The 27,629-nt window shown below is 48.8% G+C and overlaps 1 protein-coding gene across 6 annotated transcripts in view; it reads right to left on the minus strand.

Moving 5' to 3' along the window:
* tnr (tenascin R (restrictin, janusin)) overlaps positions 1-27,629 on the minus strand; it is a 793,807-nt gene that overhangs the window by 453,268 nt on the left and 312,910 nt on the right. For 5 of the 6 annotated variants that reach the window (XM_072511798.1, XM_072511799.1, XM_072511802.1 and 2 more), the window contains one exon: positions 6,677-6,946. The exons of the other annotated variant lie outside the window; for it this stretch is intronic. In XM_072511798.1, the coding sequence (XP_072367899.1) occupies positions 6,677-6,946 (270 nt within the window). The remainder of the gene's footprint in view (positions 1-6,676; positions 6,947-27,629) is intronic. 6 annotated transcript variants of the gene reach the window in all.

The following is a 27,629-nucleotide window of genomic DNA, read 5'->3' on the forward strand; positions in this document are numbered from 1 at the left end:
GAAACATATAAGATTATGAAGGGAATAGATAGGATAGATGCAGGCAGGTTGTTTCCACTGGCGGGTGAAAGCAGAACTAGGGGGCATAGCCTCAAAATAAGGGGAAGTAGATTTAGACTGAGTTTAGGAGGAACCTCTTCAACCAAAGGGTTGTGAATCTATGGAATTCCTTGCCCAGTGAAGCAGTAGAGGCTCCTTCATTAAATGTTTTTAAGATAAAGATAGATAGTTTTTTGAAGAATAAAGGGATTAAGGGTTATGGTGTTCGGGCCGGAAAGTGGAGCTGAGTCCACAAAAGATCAGCCATGATCTCATTGAATGGTGGAGCAGGCTCGAGGGGCCAGATGGCCTAATCCTGCTCCTAGTTCTTATGTTCTTATGTTCTTATGTGCAGTCTAGGTGTATTGGCCACGCTAAATTGCCCCTTAATTGGAAAAAATGAATTGGGTACTCTAAAATCTTTTTAAAATAAGTAAATAAATATGTTTCTGAATATTGCCCGGGCGTGCTAATCGCGCACCAGATGCCCTGAGCTAACTCCCAATGCCGAGGTGTCCTCCTGTCCGCTCCAGCAGCAGACAAAGTTGTGTTGGTGCTAAATGTTATGGACACCTTGCCGGGCACAGCCTCGCAATTTTATGAGTGGGCACAAAAGGACCCAACTTTGGCGAAGTTGCAGCACGTTGTCCTGCATGGGACATTATAGAGAGAACTGCTGGAGGAGGTGCGGGTTTTCATGACTAAGCAATAGGAGTTTAGTGTGGAGGACAGCATTCTCCTCAGGGTGGCCCGTGTTCTCTTCCCGAGTCAAGGCAGGACCTGCACAATGGATACCAGGGGCTGTGCAAAATGAAGATGCTCGCCAGACGTTACGTGTGGTGGCTGGAGCTTGATAGCGACATTGAGCTTGGTGAAGCAGAGTACAGCATGTCAAGGGGCATCAAAGGTTCCCACCCTCAGCCTAATTTCACACCTGAGAGTAGCCAGGTCGGCCATGAGTGCGATTAGGTTTCTCAGGGTCAATGTTTTCGCTGTTCATCAAAGCTCACTCTAAATTGTTGGACGTTTACCAGATGCTATCCAACATTTCATGGACTAGCATTGAAAAGTTACATCAATGATTTAGAACAAAGATCGAAGAACAAAAAAAGTACAGCACAGAAACAGACCCTTCGGCCCTCCAAGCCTGCGCCGACCATGCTGCCCGTCTAAACTACAATCTTCTACACTTCTTGGGTCCGTATCCCTCTATTCCCATCCTATTCATGTATTTGTCAAGATGCCCCTTAAATGTCACTATCGTCCCTGCTTCCACCACCTCCTCCGGCAGCGAGTTCCAGGCACCCACTACCCACTGTGTAAAAAACTTACCTCGTACATCTCCTCTAAACCTTGCCCCTCGCACCTGAAACCTATGCCCCTGAGTAATTGACTCCTCTACCCTGGGAAAAAGTCTGTCTATGCCCCTCATAATCTTGTCGACCTCTATCAAGTCGCCCCTCAATCTCCTTCGTTCCAGTGAGAACAAACCAAGTGGGTAGATGGATGGATGGATTTGTTTATTGTCACGTGTACCAAGGTACAGTGAAAAGTATTTTTCTGCGAGCAGCTCAACAGATCATTAAGTACATGGGAAGAAAAGGGAAGAAAATAAAATACATAATAGGGCAACACAAGGTACACAATGGAACTACATAAGCACCGGCATCGGATGAAGCATACAGGGTGTAGTGTTAATGAGGTCAGTCCATAAAAGGGTCGTTTAGGAATCTGGTAACAGCGGGGAAGAAGTTGTTTTTGAGTCTGTTCATGCGTGTTCTCAGACTTCTGTATCTCCTGCCCGATGGAAGAAGTTGGAAGAGTGAGTAAGCCGGGTGGGAGGGATCTTTGATTTTGCTGCCCGCTTTCCCCAGACAGCGGGAGGTGTAGATGGAGTTAATGATGAGAGGCAGGTTCTTGTGATGGACTGGGCGGTGTTCACGACTCTCTGAAGTTTCTTGCGGTCCTGGGCCGAGCAGTTGCCATACCAGGCTGTGATGCAGCCCGATCGGATGTTTTCTATGGTGCATCTGTAAAAGTTGGTAAGAGTCAATGTGGACATGCCGAATTTCCTTAGTTTCCTGAGGAAGTATAGGCGCTGTTGTGCTTTCTTGGTGGTAGCGTCGACGTGGGTGGACCAGGACAGATTTTTGGAGATGTGCACCCCTAGGAATTTGAAACTGCTAACCATCTCCACCTCGGCCCCGTTGATGCTGACAGGGGTGTGTACAGTATTTTGCTTTGAAGTCATTCAACCTGAAGTTTATTCAACCTCTCCTCATAGCTAATGCCCTCTATACAAGGCAACATTCTGGTAAATCTCTTCTGCACCCTCTCTAAAGCCTCCACATCCTTCTGGTAGTGTGGCGGCCAGAATTGAACACTATACTCCAAGTGTGGCCTAACTAAGGTTCTATACAGCTGTACATGACTTGCCAATTTTAATACTCAGTGCCCCAGCCAATGAAGGTAAGCCTTCTTGACTCTTCTCCACCTGTGTTGCCCCTTTCAGTGACCTGTGGACCTGTACACCAAGATCTCCCTGACTGTCTCTTGAGGGTTCTACCATTCACTGTATATTCCCTACCTGCATTAGACCTTCCAAAATGCATTACCTCACATTTGTCCGGATCTGCCATCCAAGTCTGTATACGATCTAAATCCTGCTGTATCCTCTGACAGTCCTCATCGCTATCCGCAATTCCACCAACCTTTGTGTCGTCCGCAAATTTACTAATCAGACCAGTTACATTTTCCTCCAAATCATTTTATACTACGAACAGCAAAGGTCCCAGCACTGATCCTTGCGGAACACTACTAGTCACACCCCTCCAATCAGAAAAGCACCCTTCCATTGCTACTCTCTGCCTTCTATGGCCTAGCCAGTTCTGTATCCATCTTGCCAGTTCACTTCTTATCCCGTGTGACTTCACCTTTTGTACTAGTCTACCATGAGGGACCTTGTCAAAGGCCTTACTGAAGTTCATATAGACAACATCCACTGCCCTACCCGCATCAATCATCTTTGTGACTTCCTCTAAAAACTCTATAAAGTTAGTGAGACACAACCTCCCCTTCACAAAACCGTGCTGCATCTCACTAATACGACCACTTGCTTCCAAATGGGAGTAGATCCTGTCTCGACGAATTCTCTCCAGTAATTTCCGTACCACTGACGTAAGGCTCACCGGCCTTTAGTTCCCTGGATTATCCTTGCATGCAATTCTGGTCGCCGCATTATAGGAAAGATGTGGAAGCATTGGAAAGGGTGCAGAGGAGATTTACCAGAATGTTGCCTGGTATGGAGGGAAGATCTTATGAGGAAAGGCTGAGGGACTTGAGGCTGTTTTCGTTAGAGAGAAGAAGGTTAAGAGGTGACTTAATTGAGGCATACAAGATGATCAGAGGATAGGATAGGGTGGACAGTGAGAGCCTTTTTCCTCAGATGGTGATGTCTCGCACGAGGGGACATAGCTTTAAATTGAGGGGAGATAGATATAAGTCAGATGTCAGAGGTAGGTTCTTTACTCAGAGAGTAGTAAGGGCGTGGAATGCCCTGCCTGCAACAGTAGTGGACTCGCCAACACTAAGGGCATTCAAATGGTCATTGGATAGACATATGGACGATAAGGGAATAGTGTAGATGGGCTTTAGAGTGGTTTCACAGGTCGGCGCAACATCGAGGGCCGAAGGGCCTGTACTGCGCTGTAATGATCTATGTTCTCTGTTTGCCCTCCCCCTTCAGGATGCCCGCTACCTGTTCTGAGACATTCTGGACCCTGACACCAGGGAGGCAACATACCATCCTGGAGTCTCTTTCACATCCACAGAAGTACCTGCCTGTGCCCCTGACTATAGAGTCCCTTATGATTATTGCTCTTCTGCGCTTTGACCCTCCCTGCTGAACATCAGAGCCAGCCGTGGTGCCACTGCTCTGGCTGCTGCTGTTTTCCCCTGATAGGATATTCCCCCCGACAGTACCCAAAGGGGTGTATCTGTTCGAGAGGGGGACAACCATAGGGGATTCCTGCACTGACTGCCTGCCCCTTCTAGTGGTCCCCCATCTCTTTGTCTGCACTTTGGGTGTGACCACATTTATATAACTGCTATCTATGATGCTTTCCGCCACCTGCATGCTCCTAAGTGCATCCAATTGCTGCTCCAACCGAACCATGCGGTCTGTGAGGAGCTCCAGTTGGGTGCATTTTCTGCAGATGGAAGCCTCCCGGACCTACCATATCTCACAGTCAGAACACTGCACCCCTCTAATTGACATTGCGTCAATATATAGTAAATTAAATTTTAAAAATATATATTTTTTAAAGTTACTGTTAATTATATGTTTCCTAGCACTAGATTGCTACTGTAAATGTTAAATACAATACTCTCCAGTCTTTGGCTTAGATACCCCTCAAAATTATGATTAAGTAATTAATTGATTATGTTTAATTAGTTTAACAATGTTTAATTTTTAAATTTAGTGCAGATCCCCTCCCAACCAGTCAGGTCACAGCTTTCCTGTCACGTCACTTTTCAGTTTTTTTCCCCCCCAGTCGGATCACTCAGAATAGCAGAATATCTATCACTTAACTGTTCCCAAGCTGCTCCCTGGCTCTCTCTCTCTCTCTCTCCCGCTCCCGGAAATGAAGGCCGCCGGAACCTGGGGGTAATATTTTATATCACCTACCTTCCCAGGGTGCTCCCTGGTTTTCTCCCTGCTTCCCGGAATGCACTCTGGATCTCTCCCTGCTGATTACCAGTTACAAGGCCAAACGAAGGAAACAGAACAAAAAGGGAAACAGCACGTCCTTCCATTCCGCGCCGAATTACCACACTGCCCGAATTACCAAGTTCCAATTCCCACTCTGGCTGTGTCTCACTCACTCAGGCTGTGTCTCCTTCACCTGCGCAAAGCGTACTTTCAATTTAGTGTTCATGGCATCCTGGAGGTGCTCATCACTGACAATGACACCCCTTTCACAGCGAGGGATTCTCACAGTTCATGCAGGCGAATGGGTAAAACACATTCAGACTGCCGCATACCATCCTTCTTCAAACAGCCTGTATGAGCGGCTAGTACTGACTTTTAGGCACATAAAGGAATAAGCCATGGGCCCATGGAGACAAAATTGGTGCATTTCGTGGTCAACTATCAGACCACACCACATGTGACGACCGGGATAGCACCAGCAGAATTGCTGATAGCCGAAGACTATGAATCCGTCTTAGCCTGATGTTTCCTAATATTGGCAGGAAAATGGAGAGATAACAAGATCTCCAGAAAATGTACCATAACCAACGGAAGCAGGATAGACTGTTCAAGCCAGGGGAGACTGTGTACGTCGGAATATTGGAGACAGTGCCCAATGGGTACCAGGGACCATAGCGAAGACTGGACCTGTCTCTTATAAAGTAAAAGCCAAAAGATGGACCAAGGAGAAAACATGTAGACCATCTTAAAGACAGAGATCCCGCACCAGGACCAGCACCCTCTAGGTGAGTCAGTCCTTTGTCCCTTTTGCCCATCATCCAGGTGCCAAGAAGCAACATTCAAGGGACAGAACGCAGATATGTGCAAGATGTAAGATTCTGGGTCAGGCATGGAGACAGAAGCATCCAGAGTCAGTGGGTGACTGTTTGGCCAGAGCGAGACCGCCGAAAGCACCCCCAGATGATTGGCATGGAGTTTGTGCCACTGTGCCACCACTGATCACCCCAAACTGACCACCAAAATTGATCGGTCAGTTTGAGGTGGTCAGTTTGAGGCAGTCTGCCAGCCCACAAGTGTCACTGAGATAAAAGGGACAGAAACAGGTCTCAGTTAAGTTAAAGAAAGAGCTGCAGACTTTAAGAGAGACATTGTGGCGAATGTACCCTTCTGGAGCAGTGCTGTTCTGTTTAGCACAGCCATTGATCTGAAAATGTGCATGTGAGCTAATGTTCGACTGCCCTCAGAAACCCAGGGAGAAAGGATCTCAGAAGGCAAGTTTGAAATACTGTGAGGTGGGCCATTGTTAAAGTTATTCAAGTATGAGTAAAGTTTGGAGAGAAGTCCAAGGAGATTTCTTCAACGGTGAAGTTGGGAATCTCTCATGAGACAAAGTTTCAAAGAGATTGTGTGACTTGGTGTTTACTGACATCCGAGAACTCCATGGACTCTATCTTGGTTGCATTTGTCATGTATTCTGTGGTGTGTGTTTGTGACTACAGCTCATCTGTTAATTTACATCTACCTCCTACTTACCTTTAATATTAGAGTATAGGATACATATTGTAAATTACCTTTCTGAACTTGCATAGTTTGACTTTGTTCAAAACCTGTGCATTCTTGTGGCTTTATTCCAAAAGCAGGTGTCTTCAATCTTAACGTTGATCAATTTTAAACAAAACACGATCGGGCCCTGATCGATATGCCCCACAGGGCCTGACCAACGATCATAACAACAGAAAAGCGAATGCATTTATTTAAAACAGAGCATGCTGGACAAACACAACAGGTCTGGCAGCAGCTGCGGAGAAAGAAAGGTTTCGAATCAAAATGACTCTTCTACAGAATACATTTTATACTTATTTCATATACATACATGTACTCTTACATATATGTATACAGAGACACATGGGTACGTGGGCACCTTACCTGTGGTAAAGGCTGCAGTTACAGATTGGCTCTGTCCATGCTCATGAATGCCAGTGACTGACACCTGGTACAGTGACGCAGGTCTGAGATTCTGCAGGGAGTACTGGCTCAGAGTAGGCTGCAGTCTCAGCGTGGTCTTCTCACTCGCCCCATTGGCTAGACCATACGACAGCAGCACATGGTCAACATGGGCTCTTGGAGGTGTCCATTCCACAAAGGCGAAAGTATCAGCCACCTCCCTGATGGTGATCTGATTTGGCCCATCAATCACTGAAGACAGAAAGAAATGGGGAGCTGTCTCCAAAATAGAATAAATACACACATGGAACTGTGATGAATGTCGGGATTTCAGATGCATTAAAGATATTTGGTACAGTTAGGGTTACAAGCCTGGCTACTCGTGTGTGTAACTGCTGCAGTCGTGTTTTTAAAGAATCCTGGTTCAAAAACAAGTATGTTTTGGGTGTCAGGGGTGCAATTAGGACAGTGTACAAAACCTGGGCAGTTTTGTTTGGATTAAGGGGATTTCCTGTGGAGTTAATTAAAAATTTCAGCTTGGTAAAATTATGTAATTACTGGGTGGCGCTAAGAGGCGCGATTTCATTTTAAAAAGTAGAGAGTCTGATCTGGGTGAGAAACCCGCCGGGAACGACCCCGCTATTTAAAGGCACTTTTTTTTTTGGCCCTGGCCAAGAAACGCCCGCCGAGGCCACACTTAACCATACATCTGACGAGCAGAGCGCCAACGAATGGAGCTCCTCAGCGCAGAAAGACTTAAAAATGGCACCCGATGCAACTCAAGGACCCTTCCCATGCCCCAACTCACCTGTTGGGGGTCCTCAAGTCCCCCCCCCCCCTCTGTACTGCACCACATACCGGTAGGACATCTACGCACCCGATTCCTAGTGTGGGCAAAATGCTAGCCTGGCACCTTGGTAGTGCCACCTAGGCACGCTGACAGTGGCAGGGTGTCAGCCAGGTGGCACTGCCAGGGTGACAGCCACACAGGAGCCTCCGATCATCTGGGAGACCCAAGTGCCATTCTGCCTGGTCCCCATTTGTGGGAACCTGCCCTAATCAGCACTCAGCTGGGGTCTGCTCAGTGAGGCCAATAGATGCTGGGTGGTTGTTCAAATTGGCGTCAGCGCAGCTGGGTGGGTTTTTAAACTCACTTAACTGTGCAAGACTGGATCCCGTCTATTGAGAGTGATATCCAGATCGCAAAATCTAATCCCGGGGGTGGCATCTACTGATACCTTTAGGCTGCAACCTGTCCCGATTCCAGTGGGATGCAGTCAGTAAATCGCACCCAAGGGATCAGACATTTTGCAGGAAAGCAGTTTAGTTGAGTTTTAGATTCAGTTGTGAGCAGAAGTCAAACATTTTTCTCCCACTGCAGTTCAGTTAAAGACATGTATGTAGACAGATTTGCAGTTTCTTTCCAGGCAGTTAAGGGGCTGGTTTAGCACAAGGGGCTGGTTTAGCACACTGGGCTAAATCGCTGGCTTTGAAAGCAGACCAAGGCAGGCCAGCAGCACAGTTCAATTCCCGTACCAGCCTCCCCGAACAGGCGCCGGGATGTGGCGACTAGGGGCTTTTCACAGTAACTTCATTTGAAGCCTACTTGCGGCAATAAGCGATTTTCATTTCATTTCATTTTCAGTTCAGACCTGTCTGATTCCAAGGTGAGTTGAAACAAGTTGAGAAGAAGCTTTTGAAGAAATACAGCCAGTTTCTGCATGGTTCTGACAGGATTCAGGTCTTTTCTTTAAAACAGTCTCAGAGAACATCTCTGTGCGCAGGTATTCCTGAGTGCTAACTGTATTTAACAGTGGATTGAGAGCCAAGATTTTGTTTTATTGTTTAAGTGGGATTAAAGTTAACAGGTAAGGATTATTATGCCACTGCATTGATTAGCATTATGAAAGTGGTAATTGGAAGCTATTTTCTTGTGTGATGTTAAAAATATTTAAATACAGTGTGAGTAATAAAGTTTGTTTTAATCGACCAGATCCCTTTCTTCATGAAATCACTCCTGTAGCGGAGTATCCTTTCCTTGCAGTATTTAATAACAAAACTAAAATGGTGGGGTTCCTGTCCAATATCCTAGCCACTGTTGGGGCCTGGTCTGGGATCATAATAAAATTGCGGGCTCTTGACCATGATCTTAAATAATAATTCCTTGTTTGGCTTGGGATTGTTGAATTTAAAGATGTAAGTGTGTCTGGAATGGTTGCTTTCTTTTCGGTTAAGCAGTTTAAACATAGAATGAAGGAGATGGCTCTTTCAGTTGCAAAGATTTTCCTGACAGTAGAAGAGGTCACTCGGGCTGGTTTACAAAGGGTGACTTTATCAAAATCTTTGGGTTTGGCAGACAAACTGCAGTTAACTTTATCTGAAGGGGTGAGGAAGATAGAGATAATACAACCAACAGTTCTGCATTTACATTTCCAAGAGGCACAGCCTGAATCATTAGAATTAACAAGAATTCAATTACAAATGAAACAATAGGAAATGCAGGAAAAAGAAAAGGAGAGAGTGACTATGGCAAGAGAAAAGACTAAAGAGAGAGAGTTTGAATTTCACAAAATTGAAATGATTGGGAGGGGTTTGGAAACAAAAAGAGAATAGCAGCTTAAAATGTTGGAGTTAAAGACAATAGTTGAGGAAAGTCTAGAGGAAGGAGAAACATTTCCTGGTCGGGAGAGTCGGGATATGTTTAAATATATTCAAGCACTGCCAAGGTTTGACGTGAAAGATGTGGAAGCATTTTTTAAATCTCATTTGAAAAAGTGGCTAAACAATTGAATTGGCCAAAGACCATGTGGTTCAAACAAAGTTGGTCGGTAGAGCTAGTAAAGTATTTGCCTCACTATCACGGGTGGTATGTAGGGATTATGATGAGTTGAGAAAAAACATATTAAGTGCATTTGAGCTAGTGCCAGAAGCCTACAGACAGAAGTTTAGAAATCTAAGGAAAGAATCAGGTCAAACATATATCAAATTTGAAAGAAATAAACAAAATAATTTTGAAAGTTGGAATGGAGCATTAAAAATAGACAAAACACATGACGCTTCTAGGGAAACAATTATTTTGGAAGAATTTAAAGATTCAATTCCCGCAGTAGTAAGAACTCATGTGGAAGCGCAAAGAGTTAAAATTGCTAGACTGGCAGCAGAAATGACAGATGAGTTTGAATTATTTCACAAAGCAAAGTCCAGTTTTCGACATCAATTTCAATCTGTGAAGGATAGAAACAGGGGAAATGAGAAATTCACTGGTAGTCAATGCAAAAGAGGTTAAGTTGGTGATGTTAAGGAGAATTTCTTCAGGTTAAAAAGGAAATCTATGATCGTGGTAGTGGGACAAAAAAACTAAAATGTTTTCATTGTAATAAAATTGGACACATGAAGTTGCCGTTTTGGTAGCTTATGAAAAGTACTGGAATGACACACTTGTTAAAACAAGATAAGCCAGTTGGGGCTTATTAAATTGGGAAGAAAAACCATGGTCCCCGTAGAAGAAGTGCAACAGAGTGTATCACCTATTCAGAGGTTGGTGGATAAGCTGGTGTCAGATCTTTTTAAAGATTGTATTTGTGGAGGATACTGTTTACTCATGTATATAAGATGGAATAGGTAAGGTGATTCAGATCTTAAAGGACACAGGAGCAAGTCAATCTTTAAAGGTGAGAGATAAGGATATACGTACTTTAGAAGGAGTATCGCCAGAAAACTTGGTAATATGTGGAATTAGTGGTGAGAGGAGTAGTATGCCACTATGTAAGGTAAGGTTCGAGATTCCAGTGAAACGTGGTGCAGTGGTGGTAGGAGTAACAGAAACCTTGGGCGGGATTCTCCGACCCCCCCCCGCCGGGTCCGAGAATCGGCGGGGGTCGGCGTGAATCCCACCCCCGCCAGCTGCCGAATTCTCTGGCACCGGAGATTTGTCGGGGTCGGGAATCGCGCTGCGCTGGTCAGCGGACACTGGCAGCGGCCCCCCCCCCCCCCCGGCGATTCCCCAGCCCGCGATAGGCCGAGTGGCCGCCCATTTTTTACCGGTCCTGCCGGCGTCAATTAGAGTAGGTCCTTACCAGCGGGACCTGGCGGCATGGGCAGCCTCCAGGGTTCTCCGGGGGGGGGGCGCGGGAGGATCTGGCCCTAGGAGGTGCACCCACGGTGGCCTGGCCCGCGATCGGGGCCCACCGATCGGCTGGCGGGCCTGTGCCGTGGGGCACTCTATTCTTCCACACCGGCGGCCGTAGCGGTCCGCCATGGCCGGTGTCTACTAGATTTCTGGAGGCCATTCCATTAAGAAGCATCACAGCCAAGAGGGTTGTAGAGGAGTTAACCAAATGTTTTTCCCAGATATGGACTACCAAAAGAAATTCAATCAGATCAGGGTTCCAATTTTATGATAAGGTTATTCAAGGAGGTTGTGGATAGCTTCGGAGTTAAGCAATTTAACTCATACAGAATCACAATAGCATTAGAAAGGTGGCATCAAATTTAAAAGACCATGTTGAGGGCCTATAGTCAGGATCATCCAGAGGATTGGGACAAAGGAAATCCATTTATACTCTTTGTAATTAAGGATGCACCTAATGTGGACTTCTGGTGGTGGAGCTGTGCTTCGAGAGGTAGTAGGGGCGGAATATTCTGCGATAGTAATTTCCGACCACGCTCCGCACTACGTGGATGTGAGGTTGGAGATGGGCTAGGCCCAGCGTCCCCCATGGAGGCTGGACACGGCCCTGCTTGTCGACATGTCGATCTGCAAGTAAATGTCACAGGCTATCGAGGGATTAGTAACCTGCAACCAGAACAGGAAGGTCTCACCTTCCACATTCTGGGAGGCATTGAAGGCAGTGATAAGGGGGGAAATAATCGCATAGAGGGCGCTTAGGGACAGAAAGGAGAAGGCGGCTAGGCAGGAACTGGTCAACACCAAATTGGAGGTGGCCCGGCGATACTCCACGGCCCTGAGTGTGGAACTACTGGCGGAGAGGAAAAAGTTACAAATTGAGTTTGACCTGCTCTCCACCGGGAAAACAGTAAACCAGCCACGCCAAACATGGGGAACATGGAGACAAGGCCAGCCGCCTACTGGCTCACCAGCTGAGGAAGCAGGCAGCCACACGGGAAATAGCACAAGTGAAGGACAGGAACAGTGGACAAGCCACAGCCTGAGCCAAGATCAATGAGGCATTCGAGATTCTATGATTCTAGTTCCTCGATGGACTGGACATACCAGCCTTGAGGGAGGACAGAAAACAGGGACTCAAAGCACCACAAGCACTGGGGGAGATCATGGAGAGCATCAACTCCATGAAGTCAGGGAAGGCGCTGGGTCCGGGAGATGTTCAATGACTTGCTATTGAGAGGCATCCTGCCACCCATGCTGGCACATGCCCCAATATTGACGATCCCTAAAAAGGACAAAGACCCAACGTGCGGATCCAGCAGAACCATCTCGTTCCTAAACACTGACGCCAAGGTCCTGGCGAGGTGACTGGAGAGCTGCATGCCAGAGGTAGTCGCGGAGGATCGGGTGAGCTTTATGAAGGACAGACAACTAACAGCGAACATCAGACGCCTGTTAAACGTGATCATGATCCCACCCGAGGAAGAGACACCGGAAGTGATGATCTCCCTTGACACAGAGAAGATCTTCGATCGGGTCGAAAGGCGGTACCTCATAGAGATACTAGAACGGTTTGGGTTCAGGCTAGGATTCACCTCATGGGTGAAGCTACTGTATAGCGCTCCCATGGCGAGCGTACAGATGAGCCACCAGGTCTGGGTACTTTTGGCTACACTGAAGCACAAGGCAAGGATGCCTCTTATCCCCACTTCTATTTGCTCTGGCAATCGAGCCACTGGCTCTCAGATCAGCGAAGGGGTGGAGAGGCATCCAGAGGGGAAAGAGAGCACAGAGTATTGCTGTGTGCAGATGATCTGTTCCTCTACATCTCAAACCCCCAAGCCAGCATGGTAGGAATAATGGAAGTCCTGAGGGAGTTTGGAAGTGTCTCGGGCTACAAACCCAATGTGAGTAAAAGCGAAATATGTGGGATGGGGAATCAGAGCTGGGGAAAATGATGTTCAAGCTGACCCAAACCAAATTCCAATACCTGGGGATCCAAATAGCCCACAAACTGGATACAGATCCATAAATGGAACCTGTCGAGCATAATGGAGGAGGTCAAGGGACCTGCTGAGGTGGTATGCACTCCCGCTTTCCCTAGCAGGGAGAGTACAGACAATCGAAGTGAATGTACTGCCCAGGTTCCTCTTCTTGTACAGACTGCTCTCGATCTTCATTCAAGGCCTTCTTCACCAACCTAGACAAATCAATCAGGGTGTGATCCGAAAGAGCATCCTACAAAGAAGGAGAGGCATTGGGGGGCTAGACCTCCCGAACTTCCAGCTCTACAACTGGTGGCTACCGCAGAAAGAGTACGAGATTGGGTCAAAGGCCCAAGAGCAGAATGGGTAAAAATGGAAGAAATCGCCTGCACTGGGACATCCCTCCAAGCACTGGCCATGACTTCATTCCCATTCATCCCAGCTAAATACTTGAAAAACCTGGTGGTAGTGGCTACGCTCAGTGCATGGCACCAGGTAAGGCAAGACTATTGATTGGTAGCAATATCTGCCATGGCCCCTGTTTGTAAGAACCATAAATTCACTCCGGCAATACTTGGACGCCTCTTTCAAAAACAGATCCGAAACATAGTCAGTAGGATAGTGACGTTGGACAAGTTACAGCAACCAAAAGAGAACAAGTTGCGATACATGCAACTGAGGAACTTCCTCCACAAGGAGACAGCAATGTTCCTCCAACAACCAGGACACTCCTTGCTGGTTATAATTTTTTCATAAATTTAGAGTACCCAATTCATTGTTTCCAATGAAGGGGCAATTTAGTGTGACCAATCCACCTACCCTGCACATCTTTGGGTTGTGGGGGCGAAACCCACGCAAACACGGGGAGAATGTGCAAACTCCACATGGTCAGTGACCCAGGGCAGGGATTGAACCTGGGACCATGGCGCTGTGAGGCAGCAGTGCTAACCACTGCACCACAATGCTGCCTCACTGCGCCTCCTCATGTGTAGGGCTGAGCCTAATGCAGATAAAGGTGGTGAACAGGACGCACTTGACAAGCATATGCATGAGCAGGTTCTGTCCGGAGGTGGAGGACAATTGCGAAGGGTGCCAGGGAGGTCCGACAAATCACGTCCACAGGTTCTGGACATGTCCCAGACTTGCCGAGTGCTGGACCGCATTCTTCGACTCGATATCCAGGGTTGAGGGGCTGAGGGTAGAACCATGACCAAAAGATGTGTCTTCAGTGTATCAGAATAGCCAGAACTCTTCACAGGGAGAGAGGGGCACAGATGCCCTAATCTTTGCCTCCCTAGTCTCCCGCCTGGAGAATCCTGCACAGCTGGAGATCAGCAGCATCACCGAAGGCCAGGGACTGGCCGTCCAACATAGCCGAATTCCTCAAAATGGAAAAAGTAAAATTCGCCATCAGTGGATCGGAAGGCGGCTTCCACAAAACATGGAAGCAATTTACCAACTTGTTTGAGGACCTGTTTGTAACCAGCAACCAATAAGGGAATGGGGGGGTAAAAATTGACAAAGAAGGAGTGGGAAGGAGTTGGGGTGGGGGAGGGGGGGGGGGAGATTTAAGATTGTGGAGGAGGAGACACAACCCAGAACACAGGAGAAATAGGGCAGAGGGACCAAAAGAGCAGAGTAGGGGCGGACAGCCAAGGAAACGGGAGGACCGTCCAGGAAGCAACAGGAAGTGCCCCCCTGGGGGACAGCAAGCAGGCCTCTGGTGTGCTCCAATACCAGGGAGACACACATAAATATTAGAACGAGAAGTCGGGTACCTGACCACCGGCGGCCTAAAGAAAACAGGCCCCCCAAGCCTGAACATATGTCTCTGGGTATTTGCAACAAAATACCTTAACTCTCAGTTTGCACTATATTTTGTACAATACATTCTCAATACATCCCTTGTTATTTATATTTGCTTCCTGGAAGTTTAAACACTAATGTAACAAAGCTGCTGCCAGCCAAATGTAAATAATCAATAGAAAGCCATGTTAAAAAGGTGCGGGGAGGGGGGGGGGGAGGAGAGGAGGGAAGATTGTTGGACGGGGTAGGATATGTTTCGGGGGTTTATATTTGTACCGGTGTTTTATTCTGTTTTGTTGTTTTGTACTATTGTGTTTTATAGAAAATTAAAGTCTGAATAAAAAAAGGGATGCACCCAATGAATCAACTAAATTCAGTCCATTCGAATTGATTTTTGGTCAAGAGGTAAGAGGACCACTTAAATTGATCAAAGAGAGGTTGGTGAGTCTGGAGGCTGGGTTGTTGGACGATGTGTCAAACTTTAAGGAGAGATTAACTAGTGCTGGCTGGTTGGCTGGTAAGTATTTAAAATTGTCACAACGTGATGAAAAAAGAGGCAGATAAGAAGTCAAAAATTTGTAGTTTTGTTCGTCGGGAGAATATATTAATATTGTGAGCAATGGTAGGGGAACCATAAAACGCAAGATTGAGTGGCCCTGAACAATTTGAAAGGAAATTGAGTGAGGTGAATTATTTGATAAGAATGCCAGATAGAAGGAAAATTCACAGTGTGTGTCATGTAAGTGTTATGTTAATATGCTCAAAAGGTATTTTGATAGAGAAGGAAAAAATAATAATAATCATTATTAGTGTCACAAGTAGGCTTACATTAACACTGCAATGAAGTTACTGTGAAAATCGGCTAGTCGCCACATTCCGGTACACTGAGGGAGAATTCAGAATGAAGGAGGAGATGTTAGTCGTTGTAACTCAGAGAGAAGAAATAAATCTAGATGATTTCGAATTTTACATTCCTCAAAGTAGATTGGACAATAAGGAAGTAAGAAAAAATTTGGAGTTAACTTCCACAGTAAAATCAAAATGACCTAAAAGAGTTATTAGTCACAGACAGAATGTTGGAATAAATTGGGAAGTACAAAAGTAATTATGCATGATGTAGATATAGAAGATGCTACTCCAAATAAACAACGTCCATATAGGCTCAATCCACTAAAGGTACAAAAGGAGATTGGAAGCATGCCATTGGAAGAATGATAGTTCCAGTGATTGGAGCTCACCTATTGTGATGGTACCAAAACCGAATGGAACACAACAATTGTATGTGGATATAGAAACGTCAATGCAGTCATGAAGTCAGATTCGTATCCTATTACTCGTTTGGAAGACTGTGTTGAAAAGGTGGGACAAGCAAATTTTGTTATCAAACTTAACTTACTTAAAGGATACTGGCAAGTACCTTTATCAGATAGGGTGAAGGAAGTTTTGGCTTTTTGTGATGCCAAATGGTCTGTATTCGTTTAAAAGATTTGGAATGAAGCATGTGATAGCGACATTCCAAAGATTACCAAACAACGTAATTTCTGGACTAAAGAACTGTGCATTGCTGATTTGATGGTGTTCAGTCAAATGTGAAAGGAGCATTTGGAACATTTTAAGGAATTATTCGATCGACTACGAGAGGCTGGATTGGTTAAAATTGAATTTGTGAAAGCTCAAGTCACACTCTTAGACCATATAATTGGACATGATCAGATGGCCCCACACGATGTGAGGGAAGTTTCTAATACCATCGATGAGGAGAGAAGCTCGGAGATTTCTGGGCATGAGTGGTTTCTGCCGGAAATTCATGCCAAATTTTAGCAGTGTGGGTGCTCCACTGATTGAACGTCTGAAAAAGCACAGCAAATTTCAGTGGATGTCAGAGAATCAGAGAATTTACAGTGCAGAAGGATGCCATTCGGCCCATCGAGTCTGCACCGGCCCTTACAAAGAGCATCCTACTGAAGCCCACATAGCTACCCTACCCCCGTACCCCAGTAACCCCCACTTAACATTTTTTTGGGATACTAAGGGCAATTTAGCATGGCCAATCCATCTAACCTGCACATCTTTGGACTGTGGGAGGAAACCGGAGCATCCAGAGGAAACCCACGCAGACACGGGGAGACCGTGCAGACTCCGCACAGACAGTGACCCAGCCGGGAATCGAACCTGGGACCATGGAGCTGTGAAGCGACTGTGCTAACCACTTTGCAACTGTGCTGCCCTATTACCTAATACCGTGCTGAATTGACCACTGCACCAGTATTGGCGACACCTAATTATTCTCAGCAATTTAAGGTGGCAATTGATGCAAGTGATGTGGGTGTTGGTGCTGTACTGTTACAGGAAGAATCGAAAGGCCTGTTGGTTATTTTTCTCGGAAACTAAATATTCATCAAAATAAATATTCAACCATCAAGAAGGAGACATTTACTGAGTTTGGTATTGGCATTTTGGTATTTTGACATTTATGTTGCCAACAATTCATCAGAGACAATTGTATATGAGTCCATAATCCATAAAAGGTTTTGGAAGTTTATAGATTGAAATATAAGACTGTTTAGATGGAGTTTCTTGCTTCAGTCATTTAACACTCCTGGAGCGAGGTATCCTTCCCTCACAGTCTTACAAAATCAAAATAAAATATTGGTGTTTCTGTCCCGTACCTAGCCATTGTTGGGGTTAGGTCGAGGATCGTAATAGAACCCACAAGCACCAAACCCCAACCCCACTGCGAGACATTGAGGACTGAATCATAGAATCCCAACAGGCAGCACGGAAGTACTGCTGCCAGGGACCTGGGTTCAGTTCCTGCCTTGGCTGACTGTGTGGAGTTTTCCCAGTGTCTGCGGGGGATTTCTCTGGGTGCTCTGGTCAAAAGGTGTGTAGGTGAGATTACAGGGATAGGGGAAGTGGGCCTCGGTAGAGGGTTGGTGCAGACCCGATGGGCCAAGTAAAACCTTAAGACCAGAAGACATAGGAGCAGAATTAGGCCACTCAGCCCATCGAGTCTGCTCCGCTATTCAATCATGGCCGATATTCTTCTCATTCCCATTCTCCTGCCTTCTCCCCATAACCCCTGATCCCCTTATTAATCACTGAATGGCCTCTTTCTTTTTTTTTAATATAAATTTAGGATACCCAATTCATTTTTTCCAATTAAGGGGCAATTAAGCGTTGCCAATCCACGTAGCCTGCACATCTTTGCGTTGTGGGGGCGAAACCCACGCAAACACGGGGTGAATATGCAACCTCCACACGGACAGTGACCCAGAGCTGGGATCGAACCTGGGACCTCGGCGCCGTGAGGCAGCAGGGCTAACCCACTGCGCCACCGTGCTGCCACAAAAAGGCCTCTCTCTGCATTGTACAGAATCTATTCTATGATTCAAGTCTTTGGATACTAAGAGGCAATTTATCATGGATCCATCTAACCTGCACATCTTTGGACTGTGTTATGAAATTGGAGACCCAGCACAGGGATAATGTGCAAACACCATGCAGTCACCCGAGGTCAGAATTGAACCCAGGTCCCTCGTGCTGTGAGACAGCAGTGCTAACCACTGTGCCACCGTGCTGCCCATGGTAATAACAGACTTTATGGAACAATCAAATGGAACAGACTTAGTCTGCAACTCACTCCGGACAAAAGATTGCCTTGTTTTCTCAATTCATTCTCAGCAAGGTCAGTATTCATTGCATGTTCTCAGTTTCCCCAAGATAATGCTGAATACAACTGAGTGATCACTTCAGATTCAGATAAGAGACAACCATGTTAGTGTGGGACTGGGATCACATACGGACAGCAAGATTCCTTCCCCAATCTTGAACCAGCTGGGTTTTTATGACAATCTAACAGCTTTCATGAGCACTTTTCCTGTTGTCAGATTCTTATTAAAACTCAAATCAAATTCTCACACAAATCAGGGTGAGCCTTGGAACTCGTACTGGTTTACTAGTCCAGTAACTAAACCGTGACACAGCAATGTGAATGTGCTGAATTGATCAAGTTATCATGAAATATGTCATTTTGTGATAGGACATCAGCAACTCTATGAAACAAAGAATTGAACAGCTTACAACCCATCAAGTCTCTGCCAGAACGAAGAACTATCAAAAAAGTCCTCACTTGTTCTTTCTCCATAGCTCTCTAAATATTTTATTTTCTAGTTTAATCCAAAGTCCTGTATATCGACCCTTACTTTGATCATTATTGTGTCATTGTTGACATCCATTACCGTATTTTCCAATTGACCATGTAGTAAGAAATATAAAACAAAATGTGCTGTCAGTCTAGGCCGTCATGATTTGGGCGGTGATTTAAATCAACTGCTAGAATGGGGGGGGATGAAAAAATATGTCATTTTGAACATTGTAAAACATCTCAGCACCTCCATTGATTGACAGGCACTCTGCTTGGAAATGGAATTGGGTCACAATCTGATGGGTCAGTTTCAGGTAATGTAGCTTTTGTCTGACAGCCTGTAGTCATTATCAATGCTCGGCTGGGTTTCAAAACCCATGGTGGTTTTGGTTCAGCAGGTGAACTATTGATCCAATAATGATTGACACGTTTAGGAGACTTTAATTCTTGATATTTACAGACATAATAGGTGCTTAAAGAATAACATTTCTTTATACATTGGAATAGATTTTGTTTTTGTTAGCAATATCAGTGATGGTGTGTTTGAATTCAGGGGTTTCTTAGATTGTTAGAGGTTTATTGATTTCCAATGATTTTTAAATAATTGTGATTGCAAATGCCAGTGTGGGTGAAACTGCACCCCAGTGAGAGTCAGAGTGTGTGCAACTGGACCACATGATAGTCAGTGTGTGTGGAAACTATACCCCAGTGAGAGTCAGTCTATGTCGAAACAGCACCCCAGTGAGTCAGTCTGTGTGGAACTGTACCCCAGTGAGAGACAGTCTGTGAAACTATACACCAGCCTGGGTTAATCTGCATGGAACCTGTACCCTAGTGAGAGTCAGTGTGTGTGGAAACCATACCTTAGTGAGAGTCAGTGCAAGTGGAACCTTAGTCCCAGTGAGCGTCAGTATCTGTGTGGAAATCATACCCCAATGGAGGGTCAGTTTAGTGTGTGTGGATCCTTTACCCACATGAGAGTCAGTGTGTCTGGAACCAGTATCCAAGTGAGAGTCAGTGTGTTAGGAACTGTATCCCAGTGAGAGTCAGTGCGTTAGGAACTGTATCCCAGTGAGAGTCAGTGCGTGTGGAATTGTCAAATCCCAAATTTCTTTATCTGTCAGTCTGGCCTCAATAAAAGTCGAGATGGATTTGCAGGTACAGCATTAGTTATTTTATTTAGCTTGATTCATTTCACAGAGGCATAAGACACATCCAGTCTCCTACACCCCGGAAAGCGAATGAACAAAAAGACAAAGGGATCTCTGCAAATCAATTCAAATGGTATCAAGTTTCACATACACGATTCCCATAGGTCATCCTATACCCCTCCTGATCTAGTCAGACATTCTGATTGGCTCACTTCCAATCCCTTCCTTGGCCCCTATTACCCAGCATCCTTTTCTCCTCCTTTGGTGGACACACCTCCTCCTTGCTTTGCCATGCGGTCTGAAATCCTTTGTCTGTGAACTCACCAGAATGAGACTGGCCTATCTCTACATTACAGTAACTAATATCTCTAAAGTAACTATTTTATATCACATTCGTCAGAACTGTATCTCAGTGAGAGTCAGTGTGTGTGGAACCATCACCCACATGAGAGTGTGTGTGTCTGGAACCAGTATCCCAGTGAGAGTCAGTGTGTGTGGAACTGTATCCCAGTGAGAGTCAGTGCGTGTGGAATTGTATCCCAGTGAGAGTCAGTGTGTGTGGAACTGTATCCCAGTGAGAGTCAGTGTGTGTGGAATTGTATCCCAGTGAGAGTCAGTGTGTGTGGAACCTTTACCCACATGAGAGTCTGTGTGTCTGGAACCAGTATCCCAGTGAGAGTCAGTGTGTTAGGAACTGTATCCCAGTGAGAGTCAGTGCATGTGGAATTGTATCCCAGTGAGAGTCAGTGTACGTGGAACTTTATCCCAGTGAGAGTCAGTGTGTATGGAACTGTATCCCAGTGAGAGTCAGTGTGTTAGGAACTGTATCCCAGTGAGAGTCGGTGCGTGTGGAATTGTATCCCAGTGAGAGTCAGTGTGTGTGGAACTTTATCCCAGTGAGAGTCAGTATGTATGGAACTGTATCCCAGTGAGAGTCAGTGTGTTAGAAACTCTACCCCAGTGAGAGTCAGTGTGTGTGGAACCTGTACCACATTGAAAGTCCGTGTGTTGAGCAATACCACAGTGAGAGTCAGTGTGTGTGAAACTGTACCACAGTGAGAATCAGTGTTTGTGCGAAACTGTATCCCAGTGAGAGTCAGTGTGTGTTGAACTGTACCACAGTGAGAATCAGTGTTTGTGTGGAACTGTTTCCCAGTGAGAGTCAGTGTGTGTTGAACTGTACCACAGTGAGAATCAGTGTTTGTGTGGAACTGTATCCCAGTGAGAGTCAGTGTGTGTTGAACTGTACCACAGTGAGAGTCAGTTTATATCGAACTATACCACAGTGAGAGTCAGTTTATATCGAACTATACCACAGTGAGAGTCAGTGTGTGTGGAACTGAACCCCAGTGAGAGTCAGTGCGGGGAACCTGTGCCCCATTGAAAGTAGTGTGTGTGAAACTGTACCACAGTGAGTCAGTGGGCGGGATTCACCCCTACCCGATGGGGCGGGGGGTCCTGGCAGGACGGAGTGGCGTGAACCACTCCGGCGTCAGGCCACCCCAAAGGTGCGGAATCCTCTTCACCTTCAGGGGCTAGGCCCGCCCCGGAGTGAGAGTCAGTGTGTGTGGAACCTTTACCCACATGAGAGGGTAAAGGCCGGCGGGAAAGGAGCTTGGCGTCACGCCAACTGGCGCCGAAGGGCCTCTGCCGGCCGGCGCGAGTTGGCGCATGTGCGGGAGCACCAACTCGTGCTGGCGTCATCCCCACACATGCGCAGAGGGATTCGCTTCCGCACCGGGAATGGCGGAGGACCAAAGCCTCCAGTGCGGAACAATAGAGTGCCCCCACGGCACAGGCCCGCGCGTGGATCGGTGGGCCCCGACCGCAGGCCAGGCCACCTTGGGGGCACCTCCCAGGGACAGAACCCCCCGCATCCACCCAAGTACCCAGGAGCCCGCCCGTGCTGCCAGGTCCTGCCGGTAAGGGACCTACTCCAATTTACGCCGGCGGGACCGGCAACAGACGGGCGGGACATCGGCCCATTGCGGGCCGGAAATTTCGGGCAGCCCCTGTGCCCATTGAGTCGCGCCGGACCCCGCCATTCTAAGAGGCGGGCGGCGCGACTCACACAGGGCCGGTTTTTGGGGGGCGGGATAATTAGGAGGGGGGCGGGGCCGGGATTCACGCCGACCCCCGGCGATTCTCCCACCCGGCGGGGGGTCGGAGAATGCCGCCCAGTGTGTGTGAAACTGTACCACAGTGAGAGTCAGTGTGTGTGGAACTGTATCCCAGTGAGAGTCAGTGTTTGTGGAACTGTACCACAGTGAGAGTCAGTGCGTGTGGAACTGTATCCCTGTGAGTGTCAGTGTTTGTGGAACTGTATCCCAGTGAGAGTCAGTGTTTGTGGAACTGTATCCCAGTGAGAGGCAGTGTTTGTGGAACTGTATCCCAGTGAGAGTCAGTGTTTGTGGAACTGTATCCCAGTGAGAGTCAGTGCGTGTGGAACTGTATCCCAGTGAGAGTCAGTGTTTGTGGAACTGTATCCCAGTGAGAGTCAGTGTTTGTGGAACTGTACCACAGTGAGAGTCAGTGCGTGTGGAACTGTATCCCAGTGAGAGTCAGTGTTTGTGGAACTGTACCACAGTGAGAGTCAGTGTGTGTGGAACTGTATCCCTGTGAGTGTCAGTGTGTGTGGAACTGTACCCCAGTGTGAGTCAGTGTGTGTGGAACTGTACCACAGTGAGAGTCAGTGTGTGTGGAACTGTACCACAGTGAGAGTCAGTGTTTGTGGAACTGTATCCCTGTGAGTGTCAGTGTGTGTGGAACTGTATCCCTGTGAGTGTCAATGTGTGTGGAACTGTACTCCAGTGAGAGTCAGTGTGTGTGGAACTGTACCACAGTGAGAGTCAGTGTTTGTGGAACTGTATCCCTGTGAGTGTCAGTGTGTGTGGAACTGTATCCCTGTGAGTGTCAGTGTGTGTGGAACTGTATCCCAGTGAGAGTCAGTGTGTGTGGAACTGTATCCCAGTGAGAGTCAGTGTGTGTTGAACTGTATCCCAGTGAGAGTCAGTGTGTGTGGAACTGTATCCCAGTGAGAAACAGTGTTTGTGTGGCACTGTATCCCAGTGAGAGTCAGTGTGTGTGGAACTGTACTCCAGTGAGAGTCTGTGTGTGTGGAACTGTACCACAGTGAGAGTCAGTGTGTGTGGAACTGTACTCCAGTGAGAGTCAGTGTGTGTGGAACTGTACCACAGTGAGAGTCAGTGTGTGTGGAACTGTACCACAGTGAGAGTCAGTGTGTGTGGAACTGTATCCCTGTGAGTGTCAGTGTGTGTGGAACTGTATCCCAGTGTGAGTCAGTGTGTGTGGAACTGTACTCCAGTGAGAGTCAGTGTGTGTGGAACTGTACTCCAGTGAGAGTCAGTGTGTGTGGAACTGTATCCCTGTGAGTGTCAGTGTGTGTGGAACTGTACTCCAGTGAGAGTCAGTGTGTGTGGAACTGTACCACAGTGAGAGTCAGTGTGTGTGGAACTGTATCCCTGTGAGTGTCAGTGTGTGTGGAACTGTACTCCAGTGAGAGTCAGTGTGTGTGGAACTGTACTCCAGTGAGAGTCAGTGTGTGTGGAACTGTATCCCTGTGAGTGTCAGTGTGTGTGGAACTGTACTCCAGTGAGAGTCAGTGTGTGTGTGGAACTGTACCACAGTGAGAGTCAGTGTGTGTGGAACTGTATCCCAGTGTGAGTCAGTGTGTGTGGAACTGTACTCCAGTGAGAGTCAGTGTGTGTGGAACTGTACTCCAGTGAGAGTCAGTGTGTGTGGAACTGTACTCCAGTGAGAGTCAGTGTGTGTTGAACTATATCCCAGTGAGAGTCAGTGTTTGTGGAACCCTGACCCCAGTGAGAGTCAGTGTGTGTGGAACCCTGACCCCAGTGAGAGTCAGTGTGTGTGGAACTGTATCCCAGTGAGAGTCAGTGTGTGTGGAACTGTATCCCAGTGAGAGTCAGTGTTTGTGGAACCCTGACCCCAGTGAGAGTCAGTGTGTGTGGAACCCTGACCCCAGTGAGAGTCAGTGTGTGTGGAACTGTATCCCAGTGAGAGTCAGTGTGTGTGGAACTATATCCCAGTGAGAGTCAGTGTGTGTTGAACTATATCCCAGTGAGAGTCAGTGTGTGTGGAACTGTATCCCAGTGAGAGTCAGTGTGTGTGGAACCCTGACCCCAGTGAGAGTCAGTGTGCGAGGAACCCTGACCCCAGTGAGAGTCAGTGTGTGTGGAACCCTGACCCCAGTGAGAGTCAGTGTGTGTGGAACCCTAACCCCAGTGAGAGTCAGTGTGTGTGGAACCCTGACCCCAGTGAGAGTCAGTGTGTGTGGAACCCTGACCCCAGTGAGAGTCTGTGTGTGAGGAACCCTGACCCCAGTGAGAGTCAGTGTGTGAGGAACCCTGACCCCAGTGAGAGTCAGTGTGTGTGGAACCCTGACCCCAGTGAGAGTCAGTGTGTGAGGAACCCTGACCCCAGTGAGAGTCAGTGTGCGAGGAACCCTGACCCCAGTGAGAGTCAGTGTGTGTGGAACCCTGACCCCAGTGAGAGTCAGTGTGTGAGGAACATTGCCGAGATCACTCCGGCCCTTCACCGCATCCGTAAACTCGCGCAGTCCCTTCGGCGGCGGTGAGAGCGGCGCCAAACACTCCGGCGTCCATCTAGCCCACGGGAGTGCGGAGAATTCCGCACTTTCAGGGGCTGTTAACGCCGGAGTGGTTGGCGCCGGTTCTTCCGCCGGCGTGGGGACTTTGTCCCCGGAAAGGAAAATCCCGCTGAGTGTGTGTGGAACCTGTACCCGATTGAGAGTCAGTGGGCAAAATTCTCCGTTATCGGTGCGATGTCCGCTGATCGGGGCCAAAACCGGCGCAAATCCCACCTGCATCACGCCGCCCCAAACGCCGCTAAGTCTCCGGCCCGGAAAGGGCTAGCAGCGACATGACGCTATCCGCGCTGGCGCACGTGGTTCACGCCGTGCGGCGTCATGCACGCCGCACGGCGTAACGGCGCATAAGACGCGCTGCTCCCCCCACCCGACCAGAAACCCAACCGGATGGCCGCCCGCCGCTCAGCCCTGAGGTTCCAGTCCCGCGACATTGAGGCGCTCCTGGACGCGGTGGAGCAGAGGAGGGACGCCCTGTATCCCGGGCACGGCCGCAGACTTGCCCCACGCCACAGCCGGCGTCTGTGGAGGGAGGTGGCAGAGGCTGTCACCGCTGTGGCCCTGACACCACGGACAGGCACCCAGTGCCACGAGAAGGTGAACGACCTCGTCAGGGCAGCCAGGGTGAGCCTCCCCCCCTGCCCGATATCCATATCCCACATATCCCCCCTCCCCATATCCCCCTCCCCCATATTCCCCATATCCCCCCTTCCCCATATTCCCCCTTCCCCATATCCCCCCTCCCCCATATTCCCCATATCCCCCCTCTCCCATATCCCCCTCCCCATATCCCCTCTCCCCCATATCCGCCTCCCCATATCCCCCTCCCCCATATCCCCCCTCCCCCATATCCCCCCTCCCCATATCCCCCCTCCCCATATCCCCAAGTGAATCCAGCCCTAACCTTATCCTCTGCAATAGACGCGCAACCGATGGCGTGCATTCATATACCTGCCTAACAGTGTTGCCTTTTACCCCTGCCACCACCCCCCACAGGAGAAGCGCGCACACAACAATAGGGAGCATGTGAGGACTGGAGGAGGCCCCGCTGATGAGAGGCCACTGACCGAACATGAGGAAAGGGCCCTGGAACTGGCTGGCGGACCTGAGGACCGGGAGGTTGCTGATGCAGAGGTCGGGGGCCCACCAGCAAGTGAGCCACCGACCTCCCCCATATCCCCCCTCCCCCATATCACCTGATCACTGCCTGCGTGTCTAACCATGCATGCTTCATTGTGTATCGCAGGAGCAAACGTCGAGGCACCCATCCCCGCAGATGCAGACCGCCCGCAGGATGCCCCCTCGGAGACCACGGGAGACGGAGAGACCCGGACCCTCTGGCATGCGACGCCCGCAGGATGCCCCTCGGAGACCACGGGAGACGGAGAGACCTGGAGCAACAGGGAGACGGCGCGCCCATCTCATGCGGGTGCGGTGACGCAGGCGTGTGCCACCCAGCAACGAGAGGGGTCAGCCACAGGCCCCCGTCACAGCCGAGCCACAAAACCACAACCCAGGACACCCCTACCCAGGAAACTGAAATACAGGACAGTGACACAGATTGGATGGGTGGAGACGAACCGCCACCCCAAAGTGCCATGGACTCAGAGTCGGACGATGCGCACGACACAACGCCACTGCTGTCACCAACACCCTCCACCATCGCAGAGACGCTCACCTCGGTTGGGCACTTTAGTGATGAGGCGTCTGGTACACTCACTGGTGCGCACAACACAGCCGTCCCGGTACAGCAGGTGGAGATAGGAGCAGCAGAGGGGCCGGGCGGTCGAAGGGCAGCCCGGCGCATGCGAACATCAGCCGCCCAGATGGATCCCGGGTTCCTGGAGTTACCACACCCACCCATCGATCCGATGCAACCACCGAACCGGAGACGAGCGAAGAGGGTGACGGCCAGCTTGCGGCGGCTGCAGTCGCAGGTGGAGGAGTCCACCCGCGTCCAGGAGCTGGGAGTGGTGCCGGTCATACGTGCCACCCAGGCCGACACCACACGGGTGGCGTCCGCGGTGGAGGCAATGGGTGCGACGGTGTCAGACATGGGGAGCGGTTTGCGAGGCCTGGGGCTTTCCGTGCAGGCGGCGTCTGTGGCCCAGGACATGGCTGCCCTCTCACAGGAGGCCATGAGACAGCGCCAGCGGCAGATGGCAGAGGGGCTCAACTCCGTGGCACAGTCTCTGAAGGCCATGGCCCAGTCTCAGCAGTCCATAGCCCAATCTCTTCAGGCCATGGCCCAGTCTCAGCAGGCCATCGCTGAGGGCATCGGCGCCATTGCCCATGTGCGAGCCGGCGTCGCACAGTCACAGACAGGGATTGCCAAACCCGAGCTCCATGGCTGCAAACCTGCAGACCCCTGTCGATACCAGCACGGGCCTCCAGGACTGACAGCACCAGATGTCAGGGGGGCATCGGATGGCCAGTCCGTTCGCATCCCCCACCCATATAGAGGCCTGGGGGCCATCGGGCACCCCAAGGGAGGAGGAGGTGCTGGGGCCCGTTCCGGGTCCCATTGTAGGGGAGGTCCCGGAACACCTCAACACCTCGTGCTCCCACCTTCCGTCCCAGGTGCGTCGGGTGGGCAACGGGCAGGGCAGGCTGGCAGCTCGCCATCCCAGTCGCCCGGCCGCAGCCTGGCCCATCTAGGCCAGGACGCCCCAGGAAACGGCCGCCAAAAGGATCCCGTGTCAGAGGGCAGGAATCACAGGAGTCCACCTCCAGTTCTGCTGTACCGTCTGGGGAACCACCTAGGCGTAGTCAAAGGGCCCGTAAGGCCAAACAATTAGACACTGAGTAAGTTGGCAGGGGTGCAGGACACAGATGAGTTTTAGGGGCTAGGGCACGTGCATGAACTCCTTTCGTTATTAAAGTCAATGTTACACCTACAGAAGATGCCTTTGTGCTCTGTCCAAAGCGTGCGAGGGTGTCATGTACGTTGAGCGCAAGTGTGTGTGTGAGGGGTGGTCTTACCTCAGCCCCAGGTGAGTCTGCCCCCTTCCCCCTGGGCCGCCATCAACATCCCCCCGGGCAGAGGACGGGACCGTGCGCTGCAGTGTCACAGCC

The sequence above is a fragment of the Scyliorhinus torazame genome, chromosome 7, assembly GCF_047496885.1.
Source record: "Scyliorhinus torazame isolate Kashiwa2021f chromosome 7, sScyTor2.1, whole genome shotgun sequence".
In the NCBI taxonomy this organism is placed as follows: Eukaryota; Metazoa; Chordata; class Chondrichthyes; order Carcharhiniformes; family Scyliorhinidae; genus Scyliorhinus; species Scyliorhinus torazame.